Source organism: Nansenia antarctica (assembly GCF_963989245.1).
Source record: "Nansenia antarctica genome assembly, chromosome: 12".
In the NCBI taxonomy this organism is placed as follows: Eukaryota; Metazoa; Chordata; class Actinopteri; order Argentiniformes; family Microstomatidae; genus Nansenia; species Nansenia antarctica.
The window spans coordinates 4,375,630-4,400,126 of record NC_137682.1 but is presented as its reverse complement, the minus strand read 5'-3'; the positions used below and the strand labels follow the sequence as shown (position 1 = coordinate 4,400,126).

Below are 24,497 nucleotides of genomic sequence, written 5' to 3'. Positions count from 1 at the left end.
GGAGAAGAGAGAGAGAAAGCAGATTGCGGTCGCCGGCCAAGCCTTGAAGAGAGCGCCTCAGCCAACGTTGGACCCGGAAACACGTCACGACTTAACAACCGAATTGTCTGTTCTCAATCCCTGTGTATGACCCGGTTCTGTCCTAACGAGAGGATCTGTCCTAACGAGAGGATCTGTCTTAACGAGAGGATCTGTCTTAACGAGAGGATCTGTCTTAACGAGAGGATCACTCTTTTCTTACAGCTTTACATGATATATGGAGTGTAGGCGTGCACACACCCACACACCCACACACACACACACCCACACACCCACACACACACACACACACACACACACACACACACACACACACACACACACACACTTACGAACAGATGTATGTGTATTTAGGTTTAAGTTTAGATTCATCACGATTTATAAATCATTTACAAGAGGCGATGCTAACGAGGTATGTCAGAACTGGTTTGAAGCGCTTCACTGATCGCTCTAAAATGACCCACGTTCAATATAAGATGCACGGTGCTCAGTCCATGCTGCTTCATAGAATTAATATATGTACAATACCAGTCAGAAGTTTGGACACACTTCCCCATTAAGTGTGTCCAAACTTTTGACTGGTACCGGACATGTGGACTAAAATCTTTAACCCGGCTAATGTGAAATGCCAGAGAGAGAAAATTTGCTGAGAAGGAAGAGCCGACCTCGTCCCAAATGGACGTTCCAGGGATGTTAATGAAAACCTGCTAGAGAAGCAGACAACCCCATCAGGATACGGATTACACACACACACACACACCCACACACACACACACACACACACACACACACACAGACACACAGAGACACAGACACAGACACAGACACAGACACAGACACAGACACAGACACAGACACAGACACACACACACACACACACACACACACAGAGACACAGACACAGACACAGACACAGACACAGACACAGACACACACACACACAGACACAGACACACACACAGACACACACACACACACACACACACTCTCTCACACACACACACACACACACACACACACACACACAGACACAGGCACAGGCACAGGCAGACACAGACACACACACAGAGACAGACACAGACACAGACACAGACACAGGCACACACAGACACAGACACAGACACAGACACACACACACACACACACACAGCACACACACACACCACCCCCTAGCTGGCATCAACTCGACAATGATGGACAGGAAAATCGATGAGGGCCACAAAAAAGATAATCTCTGTAGAATTGAAAATCATCACGGCTCAAAACCTGCCAAGAAAAAAGGGAAAATCATTGCGAGGCTAAAAGGTTCTACTGTACGACACTGTCAGCAACATGACACCATCATAATGACAGAGATGCAGTGCTGCTTATAGGGTGGTAATTACTTTATGGAATCAATTGTCCTCATGAAAAAAGCATCACCACTTACAGTAAGAGCACATACCTAGACACACACACACACACACACACACACACACACACACGTTAACAAATGTTATACTCTACTGTATACTGTATACTCCACAGTACCTTCTTCAATTGTCTATTCTGACTGTAATGCACACATGCTATATGTACTACAATATTTCAATAAAATCAATCTAATATCAATAGAACAATTGCAACAGTCTTTTGATTGTAAAAGAAAATACAGGTCATGTATGTCTAGGTGGACATTCATACTCTGCTTGCTGTATTCTCTGTGTCTGAGTGAATCTAACCAATAGAGCAGGGACTATGATGTAAGTGTTGCAATGATGACATCAACCTTTCCAAAAGCAGCCTAACTCCAGGTAGCAGAGCAAGGGTCTTATCGAGCTGTGCTTGAACCCTTGAGAAACAACAGAGGGCTCAAATCTCATTAAACTTAATCCTCTCACCTCTGATGTACTTTTTCTATCCCAGCTCCAATACAGCCATTTCAAAAACAAGGTCTTTGAAGACAACACCCAATATTCTATAATCTGATTTGATTTCAGAGTAATATGATTATGATTTAATTGTCCCCCACTGTGTTTACTTGCTAGGCTGAATATACTGTATACTGTCTAGAATCATTATCATATTTTTTCTTCTTCTGTCTGAAAGTAAGTAAGTAAGTAAAGCTTTATTTATATAGCACCTTTCATACAAGAAATGCAGCTCAAAGTGCTTTACAACAGGAATAAGAACATAAAGTGAATATAAAAACATATATAAAATGTATGAATATAAAAGTAAAAATTACGTAACAATATTGTTTTAGCGCCTCTTGAATGAATGAATGAATGAATGAATGAATGGTCTTTATCTTTATTGTCATTGCTATAGTACAGGTACCAAACAACGACATTTGGGAGGGGGGGCTCCCCTGGTGCTAGGAAAGAAAAAAAAACTAAAAAAACAAGAAGGGAAAGGAGCTGGTTTACATAAATAAAGGCTATGTACACTATCCACTATACTATACTGCACAGATAAAACACTGTGCTGTACTCTATGTTATGCTATACCTATTCTAACATTTCCTATTTCTCTGCAACCTTATGTACCCTAGGGTTGTCATATTGCACATAGTGTTATTGCACATTCATTTAAAGTGTCGCAGTTTGCAGGCTTGAAATGTACACATTTGTGCCTCAGCACTACACCTGATTTTTCAATCCAGCAGCTGCCATCAATCCGTCCAGACTGTCCAGGGCCCAGAACCTAGGTCTTTGCTGTGTTCAGGGCCTGGATGGCCCTGGGGTAGAAGCTGAGCTTCAGTCTGTTTGTCCTTGCGGCCATGGTCCTGTACCGCCTTTTCGAGGGCAGCCGGGCAATGTGTTCGTACCCAGGGTGGGATGGGTCTCTGGAGATCTTGGAGGCCTTCCTGAGGCAGCGTGTGTTGTACAGCTCTTCCAGAGAGGGGAGGGGGGCGCCGGTGATCTTCTGGGCCGATCTCACGACTCTCTGTAGCGCATTTCTCTCTGCGGCTGTGCAGCTGGAGAACCAGTTGCAGATGCAGTAGGTGAGGATGCTCTCCACTGCGCAGCAGTAGAAGGCCACCAGTATCTCCTGCTTGTTGTGGTCTTCTCTTGTGAGTGGAGGCACGCTAACGTGGGACCTGCACCGGACTCCCCCTGGCCTGGGTTGGCAGTCCTGCCGTGCACGCTACCCCACCCGCAATGTCCTACCCTTCTCACTTGGTTTGCAGGGTATTTCAACCGGGGTCTGGTTACCCCTATAATCCAGGACTTATCGTCCCTTCCTTGAAAGACTGGGTGACGTAGCTCACTACACATGCCACATAATCACAGGGTCCCTCGTTCGATTCCAGCAATCGGCCTATCCTGCCATGTCATAAGTCCTCTCTCTCACCCATCCTTTCTGTAAATCTCTACTGTCTCTGTCCCAATAAAACAGAAATGCCCTAAGAAAATATAGAAAAAAAGACAGATAAAAAGAACAACATAATTCAGAAATTATAACACTTTTCATACATAGTCCCCCTATTTCAGGGCACCAAAAGTAATGGAACAGATTCATAAAATGTCCAATTAAGCACTCGTGTTTAGTATTTTGGTCAACAATCCTTCGCATGCAATAACTGCCTGAAGTCTGTGACCCATTGACCCCAACCAGACGCTGGGCATCTTCTCTGGTGATGCTCTGTCAGGCCTGTACTGCAGCCACCTTCAGTTGTTTGTTTTGAGGTGTTTTTGCCTCAATTCTTATCATCAAGAAATAAAATGTGTGTGAAATTGGATTTAAATCTCCTTTTTTCCCCCTTTTTAAAAAAATAATAATCTCCCAAACATTTTGGGAGTTTCTGGGGTTTTCTTTTCCTTTACTTTTATTGACACCTCTTTTGTCCTCATGTTGACAGACATCAATAGCAGACTCAAAAGGCAAAGACAATACTCAATTGTCAGCTCTCTTATAACTGCACAAATGATGTCATAGAACACACCTGACTAGCCAGAAACACCTGTCCTACACCTACACCTAAGTGTACCATTACCTTTGGTGTTCTGAAATAGGGGACTATAGGCCAATGCACACAGCGTGCGATTTTGTCGCACCGCCGAATTCGATTCCATTGTTTTGAATGAGACAATGCACACGGCGTGCAATGCGATATTGTCGCACGACAACATTTGATTCTCAATTCACACCAATGCACTTCGGTGGTGTGAATTGAGAATCGAATGTTGTCGTGCGACAAAATCGCACGCCGTGTGCATTGGGCTTATGTATAAAATGTGTATAAAAAGGGTTAGGGTTAGGATTTGATGTATAAAATGTCATTTCTAAATGTCAACATTTCTAAACAAATACTGTATGTGACAGCAGCTGGTGAAAGCGGGAACAAATCGGCAACCAACAAATATTTCAGACTTTTATTCTTTAGTGAAGGCAAAATATTATTAGTTAGTGTAGGGTAGTGGGGATTACTCACCTGGCTTGAATAGCGAGCGTGTCATTGTTTTTCAACAACATTGAAATGTATTTACATTTTTCAGAATAAAAGTCTGCATGTTTTGATTGGTTGCCGACTTGTTCCCGCTTTCACCAGCTGCTGTCACATACAGTATGTACAGTACACAAACACAATCAAATAATAGACGAGAATCGAAAACTTAAACACCATAGTAATTGTTTGATTTCAAATCCACACTTTTATAGTATAGACTAGAGCAAAAAGAAGGGGAAAAAACGGTCTTACTGTCCCATTACTTGCTGGACTAAATGCCCTTCAAAGTACTGCACTTGTTTTTCAGTATTATAATATTGCAAAAGCAACAATAGACCCCTACAATGAAGTGAAGGTGTTGGCAAGATAGTCAAAAGGTGCTGGAAGTGCTCCACACAGGAGCTGTTGTCACAGGGTATATACAGGAATCTTGAGGTTAATTTCAATACCTTTCTAAGACTTTTTAAAGACCTCAATATTTTTCCAGACCTCACCGCCACTTCGAGCTGTAACCGTTTACATCAGTGAAACCTTTAACTTAACAGCTTTAGTTTGCAATAGACTAGACCACTGTCATACAACAGAATTTCCGGTTCATCTTTGTTTTTTAATAAAACTGATAAATTCACGAACTTTTACTAAACGTTTTTAGGACTCAAACTCTTTGGACAGAGTCTAATTCAGAAAAATACCTACAAAATTCAAGACCTCATAAAATCGTGATAAGACTTTTTAATACTTATTAAGGGTCTTGATTTTCCCAAAATGTATTTATCAACTTTTAATACTTTTCAAGACACAGCGGATACCCTGAGATAGTCAAAAGGTGCTGGAAGTGGCTCCACACAGGAGCTGTTGTCAGAATCAGGTGCTGGTTCTGAAGTAGATGAGGCTTCCTTTTGAAGTCCATCACCTGTGTTTCATGTCAGGGCCCGGCTCACTTCAGAGGGGGCGACTGGGGAGATTAAATGGCATCACAAAAGGAAACGGAGAGGAAGTGGAGACTGGGGATCTGTTCCTTCTCTCTTCTCCTCCGGGCAGAAGCACCTGAGTGGTTTTGATCACCTCCCTCCTCCGACGCTCTGACACTCTCTCTGTTCCCTCTAATCACCACAGGAACATATAGAACTACTATACTGTCCTTTCGTTTTCTTTTCCCCCCATTCCCCCTCTTTGTTTCTCTGTCTTACCAGGTCGTGAGTTTAGAATTATACGGTTCTATCTCCGTTTAGGGTAGTTCAGAGATATTGAGCGTCAAAGTTTTTACATTCCATTATGTTTTGTGAGATGGAACCTTTGTATTTTATGAATTACTAACTCAAAAATGTCAACATTTTAAAAATAACACCACACAGGCATTAATAAACACCTAATGGATCAGATTATGTAAAAAACTCAATTTTGACAAAAATGGAGATAGAACCTTATAATTCTAACGTCACGAGTGAAATTCAAATTCAATTAAGGTTAGGAAGAGGAAGAATGGGGGTGTGAACATTTCAAAGCCTTAACTTGTACTGCTCACAGCTTTAACTCTTAAGTGTGTAACACAATTGTCACACTGTCACGTTCAAAGCAGGAAGAGCTTGCCTCGAGTTTCAATTATCACCTCAGCATTATCACCTCAGGGTTACTGTATTCTCCAGCAATTATGCAGAATATGGCTTGACAATTGAGGATGACAAATATTTGTTATTGTGTGAAGCAGATACATATGTACTGTTTTTGTTTGACATCTAAATATAGGACGCACACACGCACACGCACACGCACACACACACACACACACACACACACACACACACACACACACACACTACTGTATAACGTACAGTGGGGTAGCGGTGGTCTAGTGGATAGTGAGTTGGACTTGTGATCAGAAGGTTGTGAGTTCAAATCCCGCCTGAAACCACACCACTACTAGTGTGCCCCTGAGTAAGGCACTTAGCCCTCAATTATGACATTATGCAGATTACATTGTTGTGCCCTCCTAATCTGCATAAATCCATAGAACATCTTGTTCACACGTGTGTGTGTGTGTGTGTGTGTGTGTGTGTGTGTGTGTGTGTGTGTGTGTGTAGTGACAACACTGTATACTTTCCATCAACACTTCTAATCATAGCACACACTGCAGTGACACCTTCTAATTTGATTGGCAGTTGATTCCACCTTGAATGACAAGCCCTGAAAGCATGAACTTTATTTCCCTGCACTCCTCTAGACAACAACAACCACAGGCGTTATCACAGTTCTCTTTTTTTGATAATGAAAAGGTAAAGATACTCTCATTCTCACACTACACTATGTTCTTACTTATTATAATTTCTCTCTCACTCTGCCATTTACTGTAGCACCAGATAGTTAACAATGATACTTTACTGAGCTTAAGTACAGTACCAAAAATAAGCCCTTGTTACAACAAAGTTACCAAATAGTTTTAGTAATTAATAATAAGTAAATACTGGGGAAATAGCAGCTGAAATAGTGCTGTAAAATAAAGGGTTACCAATATTTCTCAGTAATTTCTCTCTTTTATTAATTAATTTCTCATTAAATCTCTTTCTCTCATGATTCTGAGTATCTGGACTCGTCCAGTGACCGCTGTGAAAGGACAGCTGACAACATAGGAAAAAGTATGTGTGACAGCTTGGAGAGACAGCTGACTGGAGGGAATAGACCCCCCTGGGGCTGTCATGGGCTAGCTACCCATGGCGGCAGTCGCCGACGCTGTTTCAAATTGTTGAAGACACCCGCCAAATGCTACAGAAAGTCAACAAAGAAACATACCCCTAGAGCCTGCGAGAGCGCAAGACGGCTCAACGATTGACAACACGGCTACAGACCCAGGAACGGACACGACTAGCAAGAGCAAGAACACGGCACATGAGACAAGCACAGCAGCAGCAGGACACTCACTTCAGGTGTGCACCTGTGGCTGGGAAAAAATAACATCAGCCAGGGGGTTGAAGATCCACCAAGGAAAGAGAGGGTGCTTGAGAAACCAGAGACAAGGGCCTCGCATTGACCAGTACTTCTTACGAAGCAACCAGTCAAATCAGTCGATTGAAGCACAGCGACGGGACAAAAATCAAAGTTTGCAGAGCATCAGCACTCCTGTCACTGAGGAGGATAATACAAGCACAGAAATGCCGGTGGAGGCCACCCACCCAACCACAGAGACCTCCCAAGGAGGAAAAGACCAAAGGGCACAGACCGAGTGTGAAGTGGCCCAAAGCTGTTGAAAAGAGAGAGAGTGGGAAACAGTCAACAACGACCTGATAAAAATCCTGGAGCAGCAAGTGGGCACAGCAGAGAAAAAGCTTGACAGGGTAGGCGATATCATCTACCACTACGGAGAAGAGCGCTTTGGAGTGAACATTAGGAGAAGTGACAAAGCAACACCACCAAATCCAGGAGGCAGCAAGAGATCGAAAGACTGGTCAGAGAGAGAAGGCAGCTGAGAAAGCAGTGGAAGAAGGCCTCTGATGCAGAGAGAGAAGGTCTCATGCTACTCCAGGGGGACATCAAATGCCGGTTGGCAACTTTGCGAAGAGCAGAGAACTTGAGGAAACTTCGCAAGAGGAAGGAACACACAAGAACACGGTTCTATAAAAAACCCTTCAAGTTCGTCAAAGATCTCTTCGCTAAGAAAAAAAAAAAACGGAATCCGGAAAAACTCCAAAGCAGGAACTTGAAGAACATCTGGAAAAGGTCCACCCGGACACGAAAAAAGGCACGAACAGCTAGTCATACCACATGACATCCCACCTATTCAACCTCCTGATTTCAACCTGGAGACTGGCCCTCCAAAATGGAAAGAAGTAGAGAATACAGTACGGCGCGCAAGATCAGCATCAGCCCCTGGGCCGAATGGAGTACCGTATAAGCTCCACAAGAACGCACCAGATGTTCTACGCTATCTTCGGAGGCTCATGAGGATAGTGTGGCAGAAGGGAATAATACCTAAGGCGTGGCGAAGGGCTGGAGGTGTGCTAATTCCCAAGGAGAAGGATGCGACAGACATCAGTCAATTCCGGCCAATCTGCCTTCCTAACGTTGAAGGGAAAATCTTTTTCAGCGTAATAGCACAGAGGCTGTCCACCTACCTGGTGAAGAACAAGTACGTGGATACATCCGTACAGAAGGCCGGCATTCCTGGGTTCTCTGGCTGCTTGGAGCATACCAGTATGATCTGGCACCAGATCCAAGCGGTGAAGAAGGACAAAAGAGACCTCCATGTCGTCTTCCTTGACCTGGCCAATGCCTTTGGCTCAGTTCCCCATAACCTCTTCTGGGAATCCTTCGAACTTTTTCCACGTTCCATCACCCATCACTACTCTAGTAAAAGCCTACTTCGAAGACCTGCAACTGTGCTTTCACAACAGCCGACTTCACAACATCATGGCAGCGCATAGAAGTAGGCATCATGGCAGGCTGTACAATCTCACCCCTGGCCTTCACAATGGCCATGGAGGTCATCATCAGGGCCTCAATATGGGTGGTCGGGGGTGAGCGAACTAAGAACGGGATCCACCTTCCACCTATCCGAGCATACATGGATGACATGACCACTCTGACCACTACTGCAGCATGCACCAGGCGGCTACTTGGAAAACTGCAGGAGAACATCAAGTGGGCCCGGATGAAAATCAAGCCGAGCAAGTCACGAAGCATCTCTATAGTCAAGGGAGAGCTTAGAAATTTGAAGTTCTGTATTGGGGACGACCCGATACCAACAGTGGCTGAGCAACCTATCAAAAGCCTGGGTAGATGGTACAACTCAAGCCTCAGGGAGAAGTGCAGCAACTAAGGCAGGACATCACCAACAGTCTGGAAAACATCCACAAGACCCTACTGCCAGGGAAGCTCAAGCTCTGGTGCCTGCAATTTGGACTTCTCCCTCGGGTAATGTGGCCAGAAGATGGAGCGAACCATGACTTCATATGTGAAGTCGGTGTCCCACGCTGTCTGACCAACATCGGGCTCTATGGAAAAGGGGTCCTTGAACTACCCATCACGAGCCTCACCGAAGAGTACAAGTGCTCTAAAGTAAGACTCCAGATGACCTTGAAGGATTCCAGAGACCAGACCATCAGCAATGCTGCACCACCCCTGTTAACTGGACGGAAATAGACACCATCTGACGTGGTGCAACATGCTACGTCAGCCCTGAGGCACAACGACATCGTGGGGCATGTCCAGCTGGGAAGAGGAGGCTTTGGCCTTGCAGCAAGCAAACCAACCTCAACATCAGAGAGGAGGAAAATGGTGGTCCAGGAGATGCGCCGTCAGGAGGAGGCTGAAAGAAGCGCGAAGGCTGTCTCTTTTGCAAAGCAGGGACAATGGATGAGGTGGGAAGGCCTGGAAAGGAGAAAGCTCAGCTGGAGGGAGCTATCACTCTCCCTCTCTATTTCAGTCGAACCTCAGTTTCCATGGATTGCTTCCTCTTGCTTTTGTTTTTGACCTATGCACACATGGGGGGGGGTAACTAAGTTTTGCAGGGACACAATACAGCATTGTACATCATCCTGCAGTAGAGATGAATGGAGGGAGGTTTAGCCCCACGACAATGAATAAGCAAATGAAGCTGCCTCTTTTTCCCTGGTTTCCCGGTCAACTGTCACATCCCTCAGGCTAATTTGACTGAGAACGCTTGGTGCATACTACAAGACCCACGCCCCCCTCTGCTGCAGAGGGGACGATCGCATCACAGATCACCAAAATAATGCCAATTTGTCTCCAGGATCCCTGTCTCAGCATATACCATTGTTACATCACTTAGGCTCATCATCATTGTTTCACATCAAAGAGTGCTGCTGCTGCTGTACTGCAGAAGGAGAGAGGGTGGTGGGGGGAGGGGTTGGTTGGTTGCTGGCGGCAAAGCACTTAACAATCCCAAGCCATGTTCCCACACTGCAATTAATATGGTGCCGGGAGGACGGCCCAATCCTTTAGCCACAGAAACAAAAACAGGATTGATGAGGAGAATGAGCCGGCTAAAAAAGGCTCTGCCTGGCCGGCTGGCTGGCTGGCTGGCTGGCTGGGAAGGAGAGAGCAAGACAGAGAGAAATTAGAGAATGAGAGGCGGGAGAGAATGGGAGAATGAGATAGGGACGGAGAAGAGCGAGAATGGGAAAGAGAACCTGACTGACGTAGAATTAAGATAAGGATGAGACAGAGAGGAAGAGAAAGAGAGGAGGAGGAGAGAGGGAATGGGGAAAACGAAATGGAGGGGATTGAGAAAAAAAAGAATGAAACAGAGAGTTATAATAAGAATAGGGAAGAGGGAGAAAGGAAGAGCAGAAAGATAGACCAAGAGCACACAAGGAGGAGGTAACAGAGAGAAAGAAGAGAGATGGAAAGGGTGAGAGAGAGAGTAGGAGAAAATTAGAGAGGGAGAGAATTACAAAGAAAGACAGATTAGGACAGAGTGCCTCGTCGGCAGGCACTATTTAGTAAATCACCGTGGTTGCCATTTTATGGGTTTCTAACTCACAGAGAGAAATATCTCCCCAGTCACAAAAAAAAAAAAACACAACACGACTTTCCCTCCCTGGTGATATTTTACCAGCGGTGACCTTCTGGCGTCACTGGAGCCGAGTGTTAATCATGTGAAAAACAATCACAGACCGTTGGGTCTTTTGTCTGCACTCTGCAGTTTTTTTTTACGGCTTTAGTTGCTGGGAGTTGGAATGTGGATGTGAAAAAGGTTCTACTGTTCTATTAGTGACAATACGGTAACTAAGGTTCTGAGAACGTTCTATTAGTGACAATACGGTAACTAAGGTTCTGAGAACGTTCTATTAGTGACAATACTGTAACTAAGGGGCCCAAGACGTCCTGAGAACATTTTGGGACAGTTTCGCAATCCCTGATTTAACCTATGATCCAGAATAATGATTGGATCACGATGATATAGGAATACCTTAAAATAGTTCAAGACTATGAGTTCAATTCAAAAAGTTCAAGTAACATACTGTGTAGTCCAAATGTATCCAAGGTTATTCTGCTAATAAAGTCTCATTAAACAAAACCAGAATTAGGCAAATTTTGTTGTTGTTTTTAATTTTTTTCACAAATACATTAATTTACTCAGACCTCTCATTTACTATTCTTCAGCATCTACTGGCCCATCATGGCTAGTCAATGTGAACAGTGAAGTTGCTCATCCTGTTTTACAAGCTTATCAATGTCAGGTGCTATGAGGCATAGCAAGTGACGGTTTCAAACTTCTCCCAGAGTGAAGTGTCACACTGGAGATCAATAAGCTCCAGCTGCATGTTTGGTGGTGCTTTCTCATAATCGTATGAGAGAGGGCGTGACAGAAGTTCCAGTGAATCTTCAATCTTGGCATCAGTCAGAGAAGCGCCGTGTAAACCCAGACTGCAGACTGGTCTGACAGTATGCCGCAGAATCTCACTGACTTTTGGAGCCCTGAAATAGGGGGACTATGTATAAAATATGTACAGTGCTGCTTGAAAGTATGTGCAATCATAGATATTTGTAACATTTTTTACCATGACATCTTTATTTAATCAGAACCAGTCTTTTTTTAATCTGGCATAACAGGATTATGTAACAATTCCATATGTTGGTTTAGAGCAGGGGTCTTCAACCTTTTTCAGCCAAGGACCCCTTGGACGAAAGACAACCAGAACAGGGACCCCCACATGTAATAAAAGAGACTGTGTGTTCCTCTCCTGTAGCGGCGCATAAAGAAGCGAAGAGGCGAGGTAGTAGGGCACTCTTCTTAATAACATTTACAGCCTTTACAACAGTGTCCATAACATCGGCAAACTCAGCACTAATTTCTTTAGCGGCGAGGGATTCTCTGTGCAGCATGCAGTGAGTCCACATCACTTTGGGGGCGACTTTTCTGACAAGCGCCATCAGTCCACTCTTTTGCCCAGTCATAGCGCGCGCACCGTCGGTACACACCGCGACACACTTTGCCCAACTTACGTCATTTTCACCGAAAAAGTCATCAATCACTTTGAACATTTCAGCACTTGTTGTGCTCAGGAAGCTTCTTACAAAACAAGAACTCTTCACACATTTCGTCTTAACAAAGCGCACAAATGCCAAGAGCTGTGCGTCTTTGGACATGTCCACTGATTCATCCAACTGGAGTGCAAATGCCTCCGCCGTTTGTAATTTCTCAATTAACTGCACCCTCACATCCGATGCCATTTCACCAATTCGCCGAGCAATTGTTGTGTCTAACAACGGGATAGTCTTCAACTTTTCTGCATATCCATATCAATCATTCCCAAACATGGTCTTGCACATATCAGTGGCCGCAGGCAATATCAAATCTTCTGCAATTGTGTATGGTTTTTTACACTGGGCAACGCGAAGAGCAACTTGATATGAGGCTTTCAAAGCAAGCTCACCGACTTTCGCAGATTTTCTTATCGTTGTCTGTTGGCCTTGGAGAGAGTGCAGACGAGCCTGAAAGTAGTCCAGTGCTCTATCTTGTAAGTGGCCATGATTCGTCTCCAAGTGTCGTTGCAGCTTTGATGGCTTCATGCTTTCGTTTGAGAGCGTCGCCGCACAAACAACACACCGGCAATTCCACTCCTTCGGTTTCTTTGAAAGTAAATCCAAACTTTAGGTACACTTCTGAATATTTTCGGGACTTTTCTCTTTTGCGTTTATCTGCCCCTGGGGCAGGCGCTGCTGGGGCCGAGGTGGAAGGAGTAGCCGTTGGATCTCGAGCTCGAGGTCTCGTTACTGTTACAAATCCATCCTGCTTCACTAATTAATAGTAGTAACTAATAATATATTGTTTTTACTTTTAGTATTGTTATGCTAAATATTGATTGCTAACGATATGCTAATTATTGACTATTACTTCAATGTAGTTCTGTTGTTCTGTTCCGCTGTTCATGTTCTGTTGTTCGCAACACCTTGCTATAACGGCAAAAGTAGCTTATTATTGCCTATTGATGCTTGTAGTTTACTCAATATAACTTTTGTTATATTTTTTAATTGTCACAAATTATTTTGTTGAAAATTTTAAATTATTCCGAAAAAAATTGGCGGACCCCCTGCAGTACCTCTGCGGACCCCCTAGGGGTCGCGGACCCCCGGTTGAAGACCACTGGTTTAGAGGGAATCAAGGGCAACAACCACCATCCCCAACCCATGCAGCCCACACCGGCTAACAGCAGCAGCACCGGCCAGCCTGAGCCTCGAGGCCGCCAGAGCCTGCACTCCTCCCGGGTAGAGGCGGGGAACCACAAGATCAATGACAGAAGCAGGAGCCCATGATCGCCCAGGACCAGCACCACAACCACCCCAACCCATGCAACACTGAGCCGCGTGCTTGCATTGGGACGACCAATAGTAGCAGCCCGGAACCCCAGAGAACCCAGCACCGCCCAGCAAAGCCCACTTGCCACACAATGGAAAAAAAGTACCTGAAATCGCCCAGGACATCGTCCCCCGCCCAGTACCAACACAGTGGCATCCTGCGTCAAGGGGGCTAACACTATTCACTCAGGCCGACCGAGCCCAGACCTGACCAATACCACAGGACACCCAAAACCCAATCACAGGCAAGGACCAGAGCCAGATCCGCTACACCTGCAGATACAATTTGCCTTCATGGATGGAGAAGTGTACTGTAGCTACTAAACCCCAAAGTTCGGAAATTGTATTTTGGTTGATTAATCACCAAAGCCCCAGAATATCATTCCTGTCAATTAGGTGCCATTCAGGTGCCAGTCACACACCTGTGACTGACATACACCTGCCAGCACTTGAAGCTCAAAACGAGAGTGAATACCAACAGAAGAATCTAGGGGATTTTGGCAAATATTTGTGGGGCGCTACCCACACGTTTAGCTGTGTTGCTCATTCCACGAATGCATGATCCTTACAAGTTGTACCTCGTTGTAAAGGTGACTAATCAGGCTTTCCAACGATATAAAATACAATATCAATTGGTATTATTAAAGGGGAGGAAGAATCGACTGAAATAACGTTTCCAAACTTTTTTTTAGGAGTTTATATGAAGGCTCACCACCTCAAAGGCATACACAAGCAAACCTACCATTGTGAGGCAGAGTCTCAAAGTGCCCGTTTAAAAAGTCATTTGTAGACCTCAGACCAGTTCTGCCACAGCATTAAATCAACTAACTCTATGTAGTAGTGCATCACTGAAACCTCATAAGCCTAATCTAGCCTACACTAGTAAGGCTTATAATGGTGACTGTTGGGATAGGGAAATAATGTCCAGCTGGGGTCTCTACAGTACCTGCGTAGGGGACAGGGGCGTCCTTGTCCAGGGCCACCAGGGGAGGGTCCAGCAGGACAGTATCCATGTTCTCCGTAATCACCCCATGGTACGACGTCTCAATCCAGGGCTTGTGTTTGTTCACTGTAGATAAGAGAGAGAAGGATATAAAGGAGAGGAAGAAAGGCAGAGAATGAAAGAAAGAGAAAGGGGGGAAGGGGAGGAGGAAAAAATTCAGTATAGTTCTTTCACCGGTCCTAAATGGTAAATGGACTGCACTTATATAGCACCTTATTTCAAAGCACTTTACAATGGCCTCTCATTCACCCATTCACATACCAATGCTGGCAATCTACCATGCAAGGCGCCGGCCCGCTCATTAGGAGCAATTTGGGGTTCAGAGTCTTGCCCAAGGGCACCTCTACACGTGGCCAGCCAGGGATCGAACCACAGAACTGCCGACCTTGTGATCATTAGACGCTGGCTCTACCTCCTGAACCACAGCTACCCTGGTCCTAGAGGCTAGTCATTAACACTACAACAGCCGTGCCTATTTTACCTACTAGTAGAGCCGCCTTTTTAGAATGTAAATCTGCTATTTACACACAGAGATCAATAGAGGGCGCTTCTTTTTGCCTGCCTCCTACAAAGAAAATCTGCAAAACAGCTTTTTTGTCTTATCCTGAAGTGATTTTGAAAATGTAAGGATACTGGGTGGTAGAACACACATATCTAGGAAAAGTCATGAAAGGTGGATCCTGAAATGTGATCGAGTGCAACGGTAGAATTTTGTTTTTATTCACAGGGGTCAAATGACACCTCATGGCTGACGTAGTGTTACGCCACTCAAAACTAGTCTCCAATTCCTGAGTTCGACCACGCTGAGTCGACTCCACCCTATAACCTGGCCGTTGCTGCTCCATCCAGGTCCCACCAGAAAGCTGCCCTTCACTATGGACCCTTGAACTCTTGCACACCACACCGCATTCCACATTTAGTTTAGTTTATTCGTGATCTTAGAATGATAAGGTTCTATCTTAGAATGATAAGGTTCTATCTCCGTTCAGAGGGCAGTTCAGAGATATTGAGCGTCAACATTCCATTATGTTTTGTGAGATGGAACCTTTGTATTTTATGGTTTACTAACTCAAAAATGTCAACATTTTAAAAACAACACCACACTGGCATTAATAAACACCTAATGGATCAGATTATGTAAAAAACACAATTTTGACAAAAATGGAGATAGAACCTTAGAATTCTAACGTCACGTATTGTTCAGCACCTGATCCGCCAGAGGAGGAGGGGTCCACCTGAAGACTGATTCCTCTCAAGGTTTCTTCCTCTGAGGTTTTTTGTTGTTGTTGTTGTTTGGCTTACTTCTGGGGGTCTATGATTTGTTGTTGTATCATATTGTTTGTATTGTATTTAATGTTGAATATTATTTTTGTTGTGAAGCAATATGTGACATTTGTCTATATAAAAAAAAGAGAGAGAGAGAGAGACAAGATGACAGAAAGAGAAAGAGAGAATGGTAGAAAGTAGACAAAAGTGAGAGAGTAAGTGAAGGAACAGAGAGAGGAGGTAGAGGGGAGAAAAAGGAAAAGAAAGAGAAGGGTTGTCTGTTGGTTTTCTCTTATAGAGCTCCGAACTTTGTGAGGTCAGTTTCTCCATGAAAGGAATAGCTAAACAGTTCTATTAATAACCATGAGGCTAATATATCTGGACTCTCTCTCATCCTGAGGCAGATGGCATCCCTCTTCCTGCCAGTATTCCTGGGAAGCACACTCATTTATCTGTTTTCCCGGGTCTAGTGACATTACTTTTGCTGGGTTTTCCCTTTTTTTTAAGCCCCTTGCCGGTATAAAAGCTGTTGCAAGCCCTTTATCAATGCCAACAGCTTAACGGACATAAGCATAACCTGAAATTGCATTACATGTTGTGGTGACTCTCTTATTTCCTTTGCAAATATAGAATTTTGTATCTTTGAATAATATTTGTACTGCATAGTATGTTATGTGTGAGGATGACACATTCCCACCTAGACACTGAAATATCTTCCCATCCTTCCACCATTCATCTAACTGCAAGTCTGAACAGGCATTTCATTCTGTAGTTCACAGTTCATACAGTATGTTGATTAGCTCCTGGAATAAAGAAGCAGATGTCCTTTATTTGACGGTCATAACTGGAAACTTGCGCCTTAATGCAGCTAGCAGAGCAGGAGAGCTCGTATGGTTTACACTCAAAGTCGTTTTTTATATTTCTAAACTTCTGATCTTGTCATGACCTTTTGGCGTTAAGAAGGAACATTTTTATCTTCATCAGGTTGGCTTACCACACAGTGTTTTATATAACCCTAACCCAATAAAGGATTTCTTTACTCCAAATGTAATGTTCTTTTCACTATGATTACACTTGTGACGTAACTTAGCCAGATCCATACTGTAGTATTCCTTTTAAAAATAGGAGTGTAATGTATTCTGCAGGGCACACCGTTCTGTGAGAATTATTCAAAAGCCCCTGACTGTAGCCACAGATACCTCTTTTCCACCAACAAAAACCTAGTTCTAGTTCTGGACTGCTGCTAGTGCCGGTTCACAGTTGGGTTCAACCGTTTGCTTCTCCACGGGCTAGAGAGCCACATCATTATTTCACTGTAATCTATCTCCATACTTTTCACCCTGCTCTATAGAATACAGAATACAGAATATTCTCTGTTCTACTCTACTCTGGCGCTGTGTAAATACTCTGTAATAATACTCTGTTCCCTATTTCCGTATTTCCATCCTTTTTCCTCCCTTTCTTTTATTCCATCAAAAAGGACTAGAAAGGACTGGAAATATTCACTGACTACACTGAATGAAAGTTATCTACTATGGGTCGTTTCTAAATAGGGAGGGAGATATGTGAGAAAAATAACTTGAGTGATGAAATGAGAGATGAAGAGAGGTATTCTACGTGAAGTGCACTTCACAGACTTTTGCTATATCATAATCTATATCATTATCTATAATCATTATCTTCCTTCAGTGGAATGAAGGCGAGCATTCCTTTTCACAATACAAAAGGAACACTGATGATAGAGTGTAGACCCTATGCAGCCTTCTTTTTCTTCTGTGTGCATGTTTAGTGTATTACTGTATCCACTTGCCCTAGTATTAGGGAGTACAGACAGACACAGCAGGGTTGTGAGTGTGCCGCAGCGGAGCAGATGCCTGAACTCAGTCTGGGGCTGCAGTGAGACGATTGTGGCTGCCATTGACTGGTGTTGTTAGTCGTAGCATATTGGAGTGGTAATAATACTACCCATGGATGGCAATTTCAATTTAGAGTTAACACCCTTCCCTTTATCGCCTTACATATTGGATGTTAGTGTGGTAACACTCAAATAGGCCTGTAAAATATAGATTTGGCAGTGAAAAAAAACAGATAATTTCCAACATGGCCGCAGCATGAACAGCACGTTGTAGCCTACATATTAAGAAGAAAAAAAAGGAGAGGTGTAACTCTGTAGCTGGGATTGGTAGCCTGGTAGTTTTCCATTAGTCGTCTCCTAATGCTTCCACTGATGTGGTTTAGGGATGGGTTTTCCATCTTAAATAAGGTTAGAAGTGTCACCGAGTGCATATGCTCACTCCGTAATGCCTGAGCCATTACCCAGAGGACAGCTGTGGCCATTATGCAACATTATAGTCCCCTGTGATGGGGGGCTAATTCACTCAGTATAAGATACTGACTGTATCGTACCGTTCATACCAAGTATTTGTTGCCAAATCTGAAATGACAGTAACATCTATTTTGTAGCTGCATTATTCCTTTTGGCTTTCCCCATGACTCATCTATCATATTCAATCTTCTTCTGTGATCATAAGTATTATAAGCCACTTTGGTATCATAAGCCACTTTGAAGAAAAAAGTTTTTTGTATCATAAGCCACTTTGAAGAATCAGATTCAATCAAATATGCACTGAAAAAAAAGTACATTTGCTCCAGCAGGGAATTAGGGGGTAACAATGAGATGAAAGAATGAGAATAATTGCACATGGCAGAGAGAGAGAGAGAGAGAGAGAGAGAGAGAGAGAGAGAGAGAGAGAGAGAGAGAGAGAGAGAGAGAGAGAGAGAGAGAGAGAGAGAGAGAGAGAGAGAGAGAGAGAAAAGAGAATGAGGAAGGAAGAATCTATTCGGTTGTTAAGTCTGACGTCAAACGTGACGTTTAGCGTTTATATATAAATATAATGAATTATTCTTATTACCGAGGCATTGCGAAGACAGCGCCTCAGCCAACTTTGGACTCTAGAAACACGTCACGACTTAACAACCGAATAGCATCCAGCTGGGAAGAGTATATAGCCAATTACAAGCCACACGCAGTGGACAGAGATTCACAGAAAAATACGTCCTCCTTGTCAATTAAACACACACAGAAGACGTATCAATTAAGTAGACTAAGCTACAGGTGCACCCCTTGCCAATCTAGGCAACCGCACGGGACGGGAGCCACGCAAACACAGTGAACCGCTCAAAACAAAACCAGGCTATGTAAGCTTAAAGAAAAATGCTTACCAAAAGTTGACGGACGAGCCCCCACTTTGTTACGACCTCTCTATGGCACATTGTGTGGGGTTAAAATTATATCGCCGACTACTGGTGTGGAATGCTCAATGACAGCATTTGTATTGCGTTCATATGTATGCATGTGGATACAGAATTTTTTATAAACATGCTGGTGTGGACGGTAATATTTTTATATACGAAAAACATTTATTCAAAAAAACGTATTGGTGTGGACAAGGCCAAAGGTTAACTGGCCAGAGGGCCGTCACAGAGTTCAGAGTTCCACTGGCCCGGAAAAACACATACAAAAAATCGTTCATCCCAACTGCAACCACCGCCCTGAGCATTTTAATATAGGAAGCGCATTGTTTTTCTTTTTAAACCACAACATTTTAGCTTTTTAAACCATAATACTGTTTTTTACTATTATTTTGGACTGGACTTTTTAAATAGGCACTACATTTTATAAACACTGCTATGTCTGTCTGTTTTTATTGTATGTATGTGACCTATGTGTGTTTTTAATGTGGAATCTGTATTCAGAACTGCACTTCTGCCTGTCAAAGGAGAATTTCTGTCACTGTGTGACAGACAATAAAGCAATCTTGAATCTTAACAAATCATCCTTTACATTCCACTGGGAATGCAGCATTAACAGTGCATTAATATGCATAGGGGACAGGGATTATGGTGCTGTCAGTAAAGCCCCTAGCCCCAAGGCTGCTGAAGGGGCAGATTGAGAAAACTATAAAGTAGCTATAAAAACAGCTGATAACCGCTGCTGGTGAATAGAGGAGCCCATCTGAGTGCAATACGTTATCATCCAGCTTCAGTAGTTTAAATGAGTTTGAAGAATTTCATGATTTCATGACTGATTGCCAAAGGCTATATGATTTAAGGTTGCTAAAATCTAAGGCTCTTACTGTATAACCTTCTTAAGCCCTGTAACCTTAAACCTTAAACCTTACACCTCAACCATAACCTGTTGTGTAGGGAGGTGAGTGTTTTGGATTAGCCAGTCCTACAGTAAAAATGAATCACACGAAGAGACAAACTAAGTACAGTCAGTTAATAGTTGTAAAGTGTTAGCACTATTACCAGACATTTTCAAGATTCACAGTCAAACTTCTCTTTATAGCCAGTACTAAAAAACTAAAAGCTAACCCAGACAGACTGGCAATTAGTCCCAATACTGAACAGGAGCATTCTAACAGAATTAGCGTGAAAATCGACTGACTAATAGGAAAAGAGTAATTATGCATATTGACTTACTTGACGATGTTTGAACAACAGAATTTATCCTGTTGGCAGAGGCCTGATGGTCATGTTCATTAAGCCCAGTAATGATGTTTTTTACCCATTTTCGCTGCTGCTCTGAACATCTACAGGGACACGTAGATATTAGCCAGTGTTGTTCTTCTTAAATACTTCATTAAAGAGACCATAAACTCTGGTTGTTATCTTACAATGAGTAATAGTAGATATAGAATAGATATAAAATAGAGTAATGTTTTTCTTCATAAGCAAGGTATAAATAACAGTGAGAGGGTGACTCTATTTTTTATTGTAATGTGTAATGTGTAGCCTATGTTCTTCTCGAGACATCACAGTCCACTTTGCTACCAGCAAAGCAGGTCTTGAGAACATTCGTCATCGGACGAGTGCAACTGGACAGGATTGTGACTTTAACAGTCCCTGAGCCCCAATCTGCTTCTGCTAAAGAGCGTTGTGCACCACTAAAACCACGTGCAAAGACCATTATGGGGGGTCGCGAGCGATGATGGAGAATATAGCTGGTGCAAATTATACTTAAGCAATATCACACGAGAGGGAGCGTGTTATACTGAATATCAGCACGGCTGTGATTGGGTCGTAGGTACGAGGCCGCAGATCTTGGCCCATCCCTTACAGGAAGGAAATGGGCCTTCCTTGAGTGCTAGCTTCGCCACTACTGTAGAGACTTACATTTCTCAGTATAACATGATATAAAACCACTACACCTGCTTTCCTCCACTACTCTAACTGAAAACTTTGCTTGACGAAATTATAAACTTAGCGGCACCGCCGGCCACTAAGGGCAACGCTCTGTAGCGGAAGTAGCAAATTGGGGTCCCATATCTCCCCTATCTCTGATAGAAAGAGTCTGAAGAGAGCATGAAGGGAAAAGGAGGACACAAGACTATTACTGATTTACCTCCTGTGAGAGAAGCCTGAGAGAGAGAGAGATGGAGAGAGAGAGGGGGGGGGAGAGAGAGAGAGAGAGAGAGAGAGAGAGAGGGAGAGAGAGAGAGGGGGGGAGAGAGAGAGAGAGAGAGGGAGAGAGAGAGAGAGACAGAGAGAGAGAGATGGAGAGAGAGAGAGAGGGAGACAGAGAGAGACAGAGAGAGAGAGAGAGAGGGAGAGGGAGAGAGAGAGAGAGAGGGGGGGGGAGGGAGGGAGAGAGAGAGAGACAGAGAGAGAGACAGAGAGAGAGAGAGAGACAGGGAGAGAGAGAGGGAGGGAGGGAGAGAGAGGGAGAGGGAGAGAGAGAGAGAGAGAGAGGGGGGGAGGGAGAGAGAGAGAGAGAGAGACAGAGAGAGAGACAGAGAGAAAGAGAGAGAGAGAGACAGACAGACAGACAGAGAGAGAGAGAAGCATGGTCAGAGTAGTAATGGAATAACAAAGGATTTGTGGAGCAAGGATATGAAAACAAAATGTGTAATTGTTTTTCCATGATCATTTGAATCCACAGATGAGCATCACGACTGGCTGTACCATATACTGTAGTGTAGTGTGTACTGTAGAGTACAGTGTTTGTCTTACCACATGAAAAAAAACTCCTGAAATTAATCTCATGTGTAAATGGAGTGCACTTATATAAGCGCCTTATTCCAAAGCGCTTTACAACGGCCTCTCATTCACCCATTCACACACACATGGCGGCAAGCTACAATGCAAGACGCCGGCCTGCTCATTGGGAGCAATTTGGGGTTCAGTGTCTTGTCTAAGGACTCCTCGACACGTGGCCAGCCGGGGATCGAACCGCCTACCTTGCGATCATTAGATGCCAGCTCTACCTCCTGAGCCACGGCCGCCCGCTCAATGTGTCTCCTTAACCCTTTCAGTGAAAAAGTCAACTGACAAATTAACTAAATGTTTAACCATCATCATCTCATATTTATCCAACCACTTTGTGTAAACTTGCATGTTTAGCAACCTTGCCCTGAAGCTTAGCTCCAGCTGCTGTAAGTTGGCATGTAACGCAATAGAGAAATGTCGAGTCTCAAAACAACCTGGCTCTACTACATTGCACTCAATTGCATTCAGTACAAGCACATTGTTCTCGATTCTCAGATATGGTTTACAATTAAAAGTCCCTATTATGACACAGCAGGCAACAGGAAAGAGCTAGTGTTATGAGTTATTGCTGTTCAGTCACACTCGCTGGCAACTGAAGTGGAAGACGATAACAATTTGAAGGGAGTAAGTAAGTAAATAGTGAAAATGGAGAGAACAATAAAGGGGAAAATGGAGGGGGGGGGAAAGGAGGATGTGATATCTCTATTGACAGGAAGCAGCAGGTGGTGAGGCGAGTCACAGCATATCGCAGCAGCATATCGCAGACTGAATTGAATTAAAATCCGTTTTTTTTCGCCACCAGCATTCTCTAGCCTAACTCTTTTTCTACCCACAAGGTACTGGACTTATCTGTCAGGGTCGGCAGGATATTTGAATAGCTTCAAATTAAAAACTGCTGCTGGGATTTGATCTTCTATCACTCTGCTTTAGCATTTAAGACTGTCACGTCCCTTACCAATAATGTCTCGAGCGACTTCTTTATGCATGCATAAATACTTCAACCACAAATCATATTGTATTTCCTTGAAACTGAATTTTAGATTACTTGGGATCAGATAAAATGTCTTCCATTTCCCTGGTGTTTTGACTTATATTGCCATCATGCATGCATACAGTATCTATAATCTTGTTTTAGTTAAAACAAACATTTTACCATTTAGATAGATTGTGATAGAGCCCATATTTCTGGATACAATTGCATGTAGAACCTGATGGTTCACATGACAATGAAAATGTATGCATATCGAAGTTGGGAATCCTGACATTTACATTAACATTTTTGATTAACTTTATTTTCCTAGTATGAAACCTAGGAATGAAACCACAGAATCTGTTGCTTTTGACTGACTGTCTCTCAATGCCAATGTGACTTTATTAACTGCCTGTGGGTCAACCCAGTTGAACCAGTAGCCAGTTTATCAAATAACCAATAAATCAATAAATCCACCTTGTAAAGAAACATCCCTCACCTCTCATCACTGTAGAGTGAGGAGTGAAGCTTTTACAACCGTTAACAACGGAGTTCAAATCTGAGGCCATCTCACAACTCAGTCTCTCCATTGCTTTAATTCACAAGTGAGAGTGAGATAAAACAGAAAAAAGACACGTTCTACTATGATCTGACATCTCTGGTTCCTTGACATAATGACTTCGTAGGAGGGAAGGCCTGTGCAGTGCTCTCTCAGGTTGATTTGTCATGCAGGTTTGCACGTTCGGGAAAACACACGTGTACTAAACACTATACATGCAGTCATGCGTTTATGCGTCATGCCCCCTATCCTTTTTCACACTGCAGATGTGAGCCTGTCTAACTGTTTGTCTGTGTGTCTGAGTGTCTGAGTGTCTGAGTGTCTGTGTGTCTGTGTGTCTGAGTGTCTGTGTGTCTGTGTGTCTGAGTGTCTGAGTGTCTGAGTGTCTGTGTGTCTGAGTGTCTGAGTGTCTGTGTGTCTGAGTGTCTGAGTGTCTGTGTGTCTGTGTGTCTGTGTGTCTGTGTGTCTGAGTGTCTGTGTGTCTGTGTGTCTGTGTGTCTGTGTGTCTGAGTGTCTGTGTGTCTGTGTGTCTGTGTGTCTGTGTGTCTGTGTGTCTGTGTGTCTGAGTGTCTGAGTGTCTGTGTGTCTGTGTGTCTGTGTGTCTGTGTGTGTGTGTGTCTGTGTGTCTGAGTGTCTGTGTGTCTGAGTGTCTGTGTGTCTGAGTGTCTGAGTGTCTGTGTGTCTGTGTGTCTGTGTGTCTGTGTGTCTGTGTGTCTGAGTGGCTGTGTGTCTGTGTGTCTGTGTGTCTGTGTGTCTGTGTGTCTGTGTGTCTGAGTGTCTGAGTGTCTGAGTGTCTGTGTGTCTGTGTGTCTGTGTGTCTGAGTGTCTGTGTGTCTGTGTGTCTGTGTGTCTGTGTGTCTGA

At 43.6% G+C, this 24,497-nt stretch overlaps 1 protein-coding gene across 1 annotated transcript in view; it reads right to left on the bottom strand.

Moving 5' to 3' along the window:
* The window catches only part of clstn2a (calsyntenin 2a), a gene marked incomplete at both ends in the record, with an annotated part of 153,423 nt that overhangs the window by 74,386 nt on the left and 54,540 nt on the right, over window positions 1-24,497 (bottom strand). The window contains one exon of the mRNA XM_080542909.1: window positions 14,733-14,855. Within this exon, the coding sequence (XP_080399035.1) occupies window positions 14,733-14,855 (123 nt within the window). The remainder of the gene's footprint in view (window positions 1-14,732; window positions 14,856-24,497) is intronic.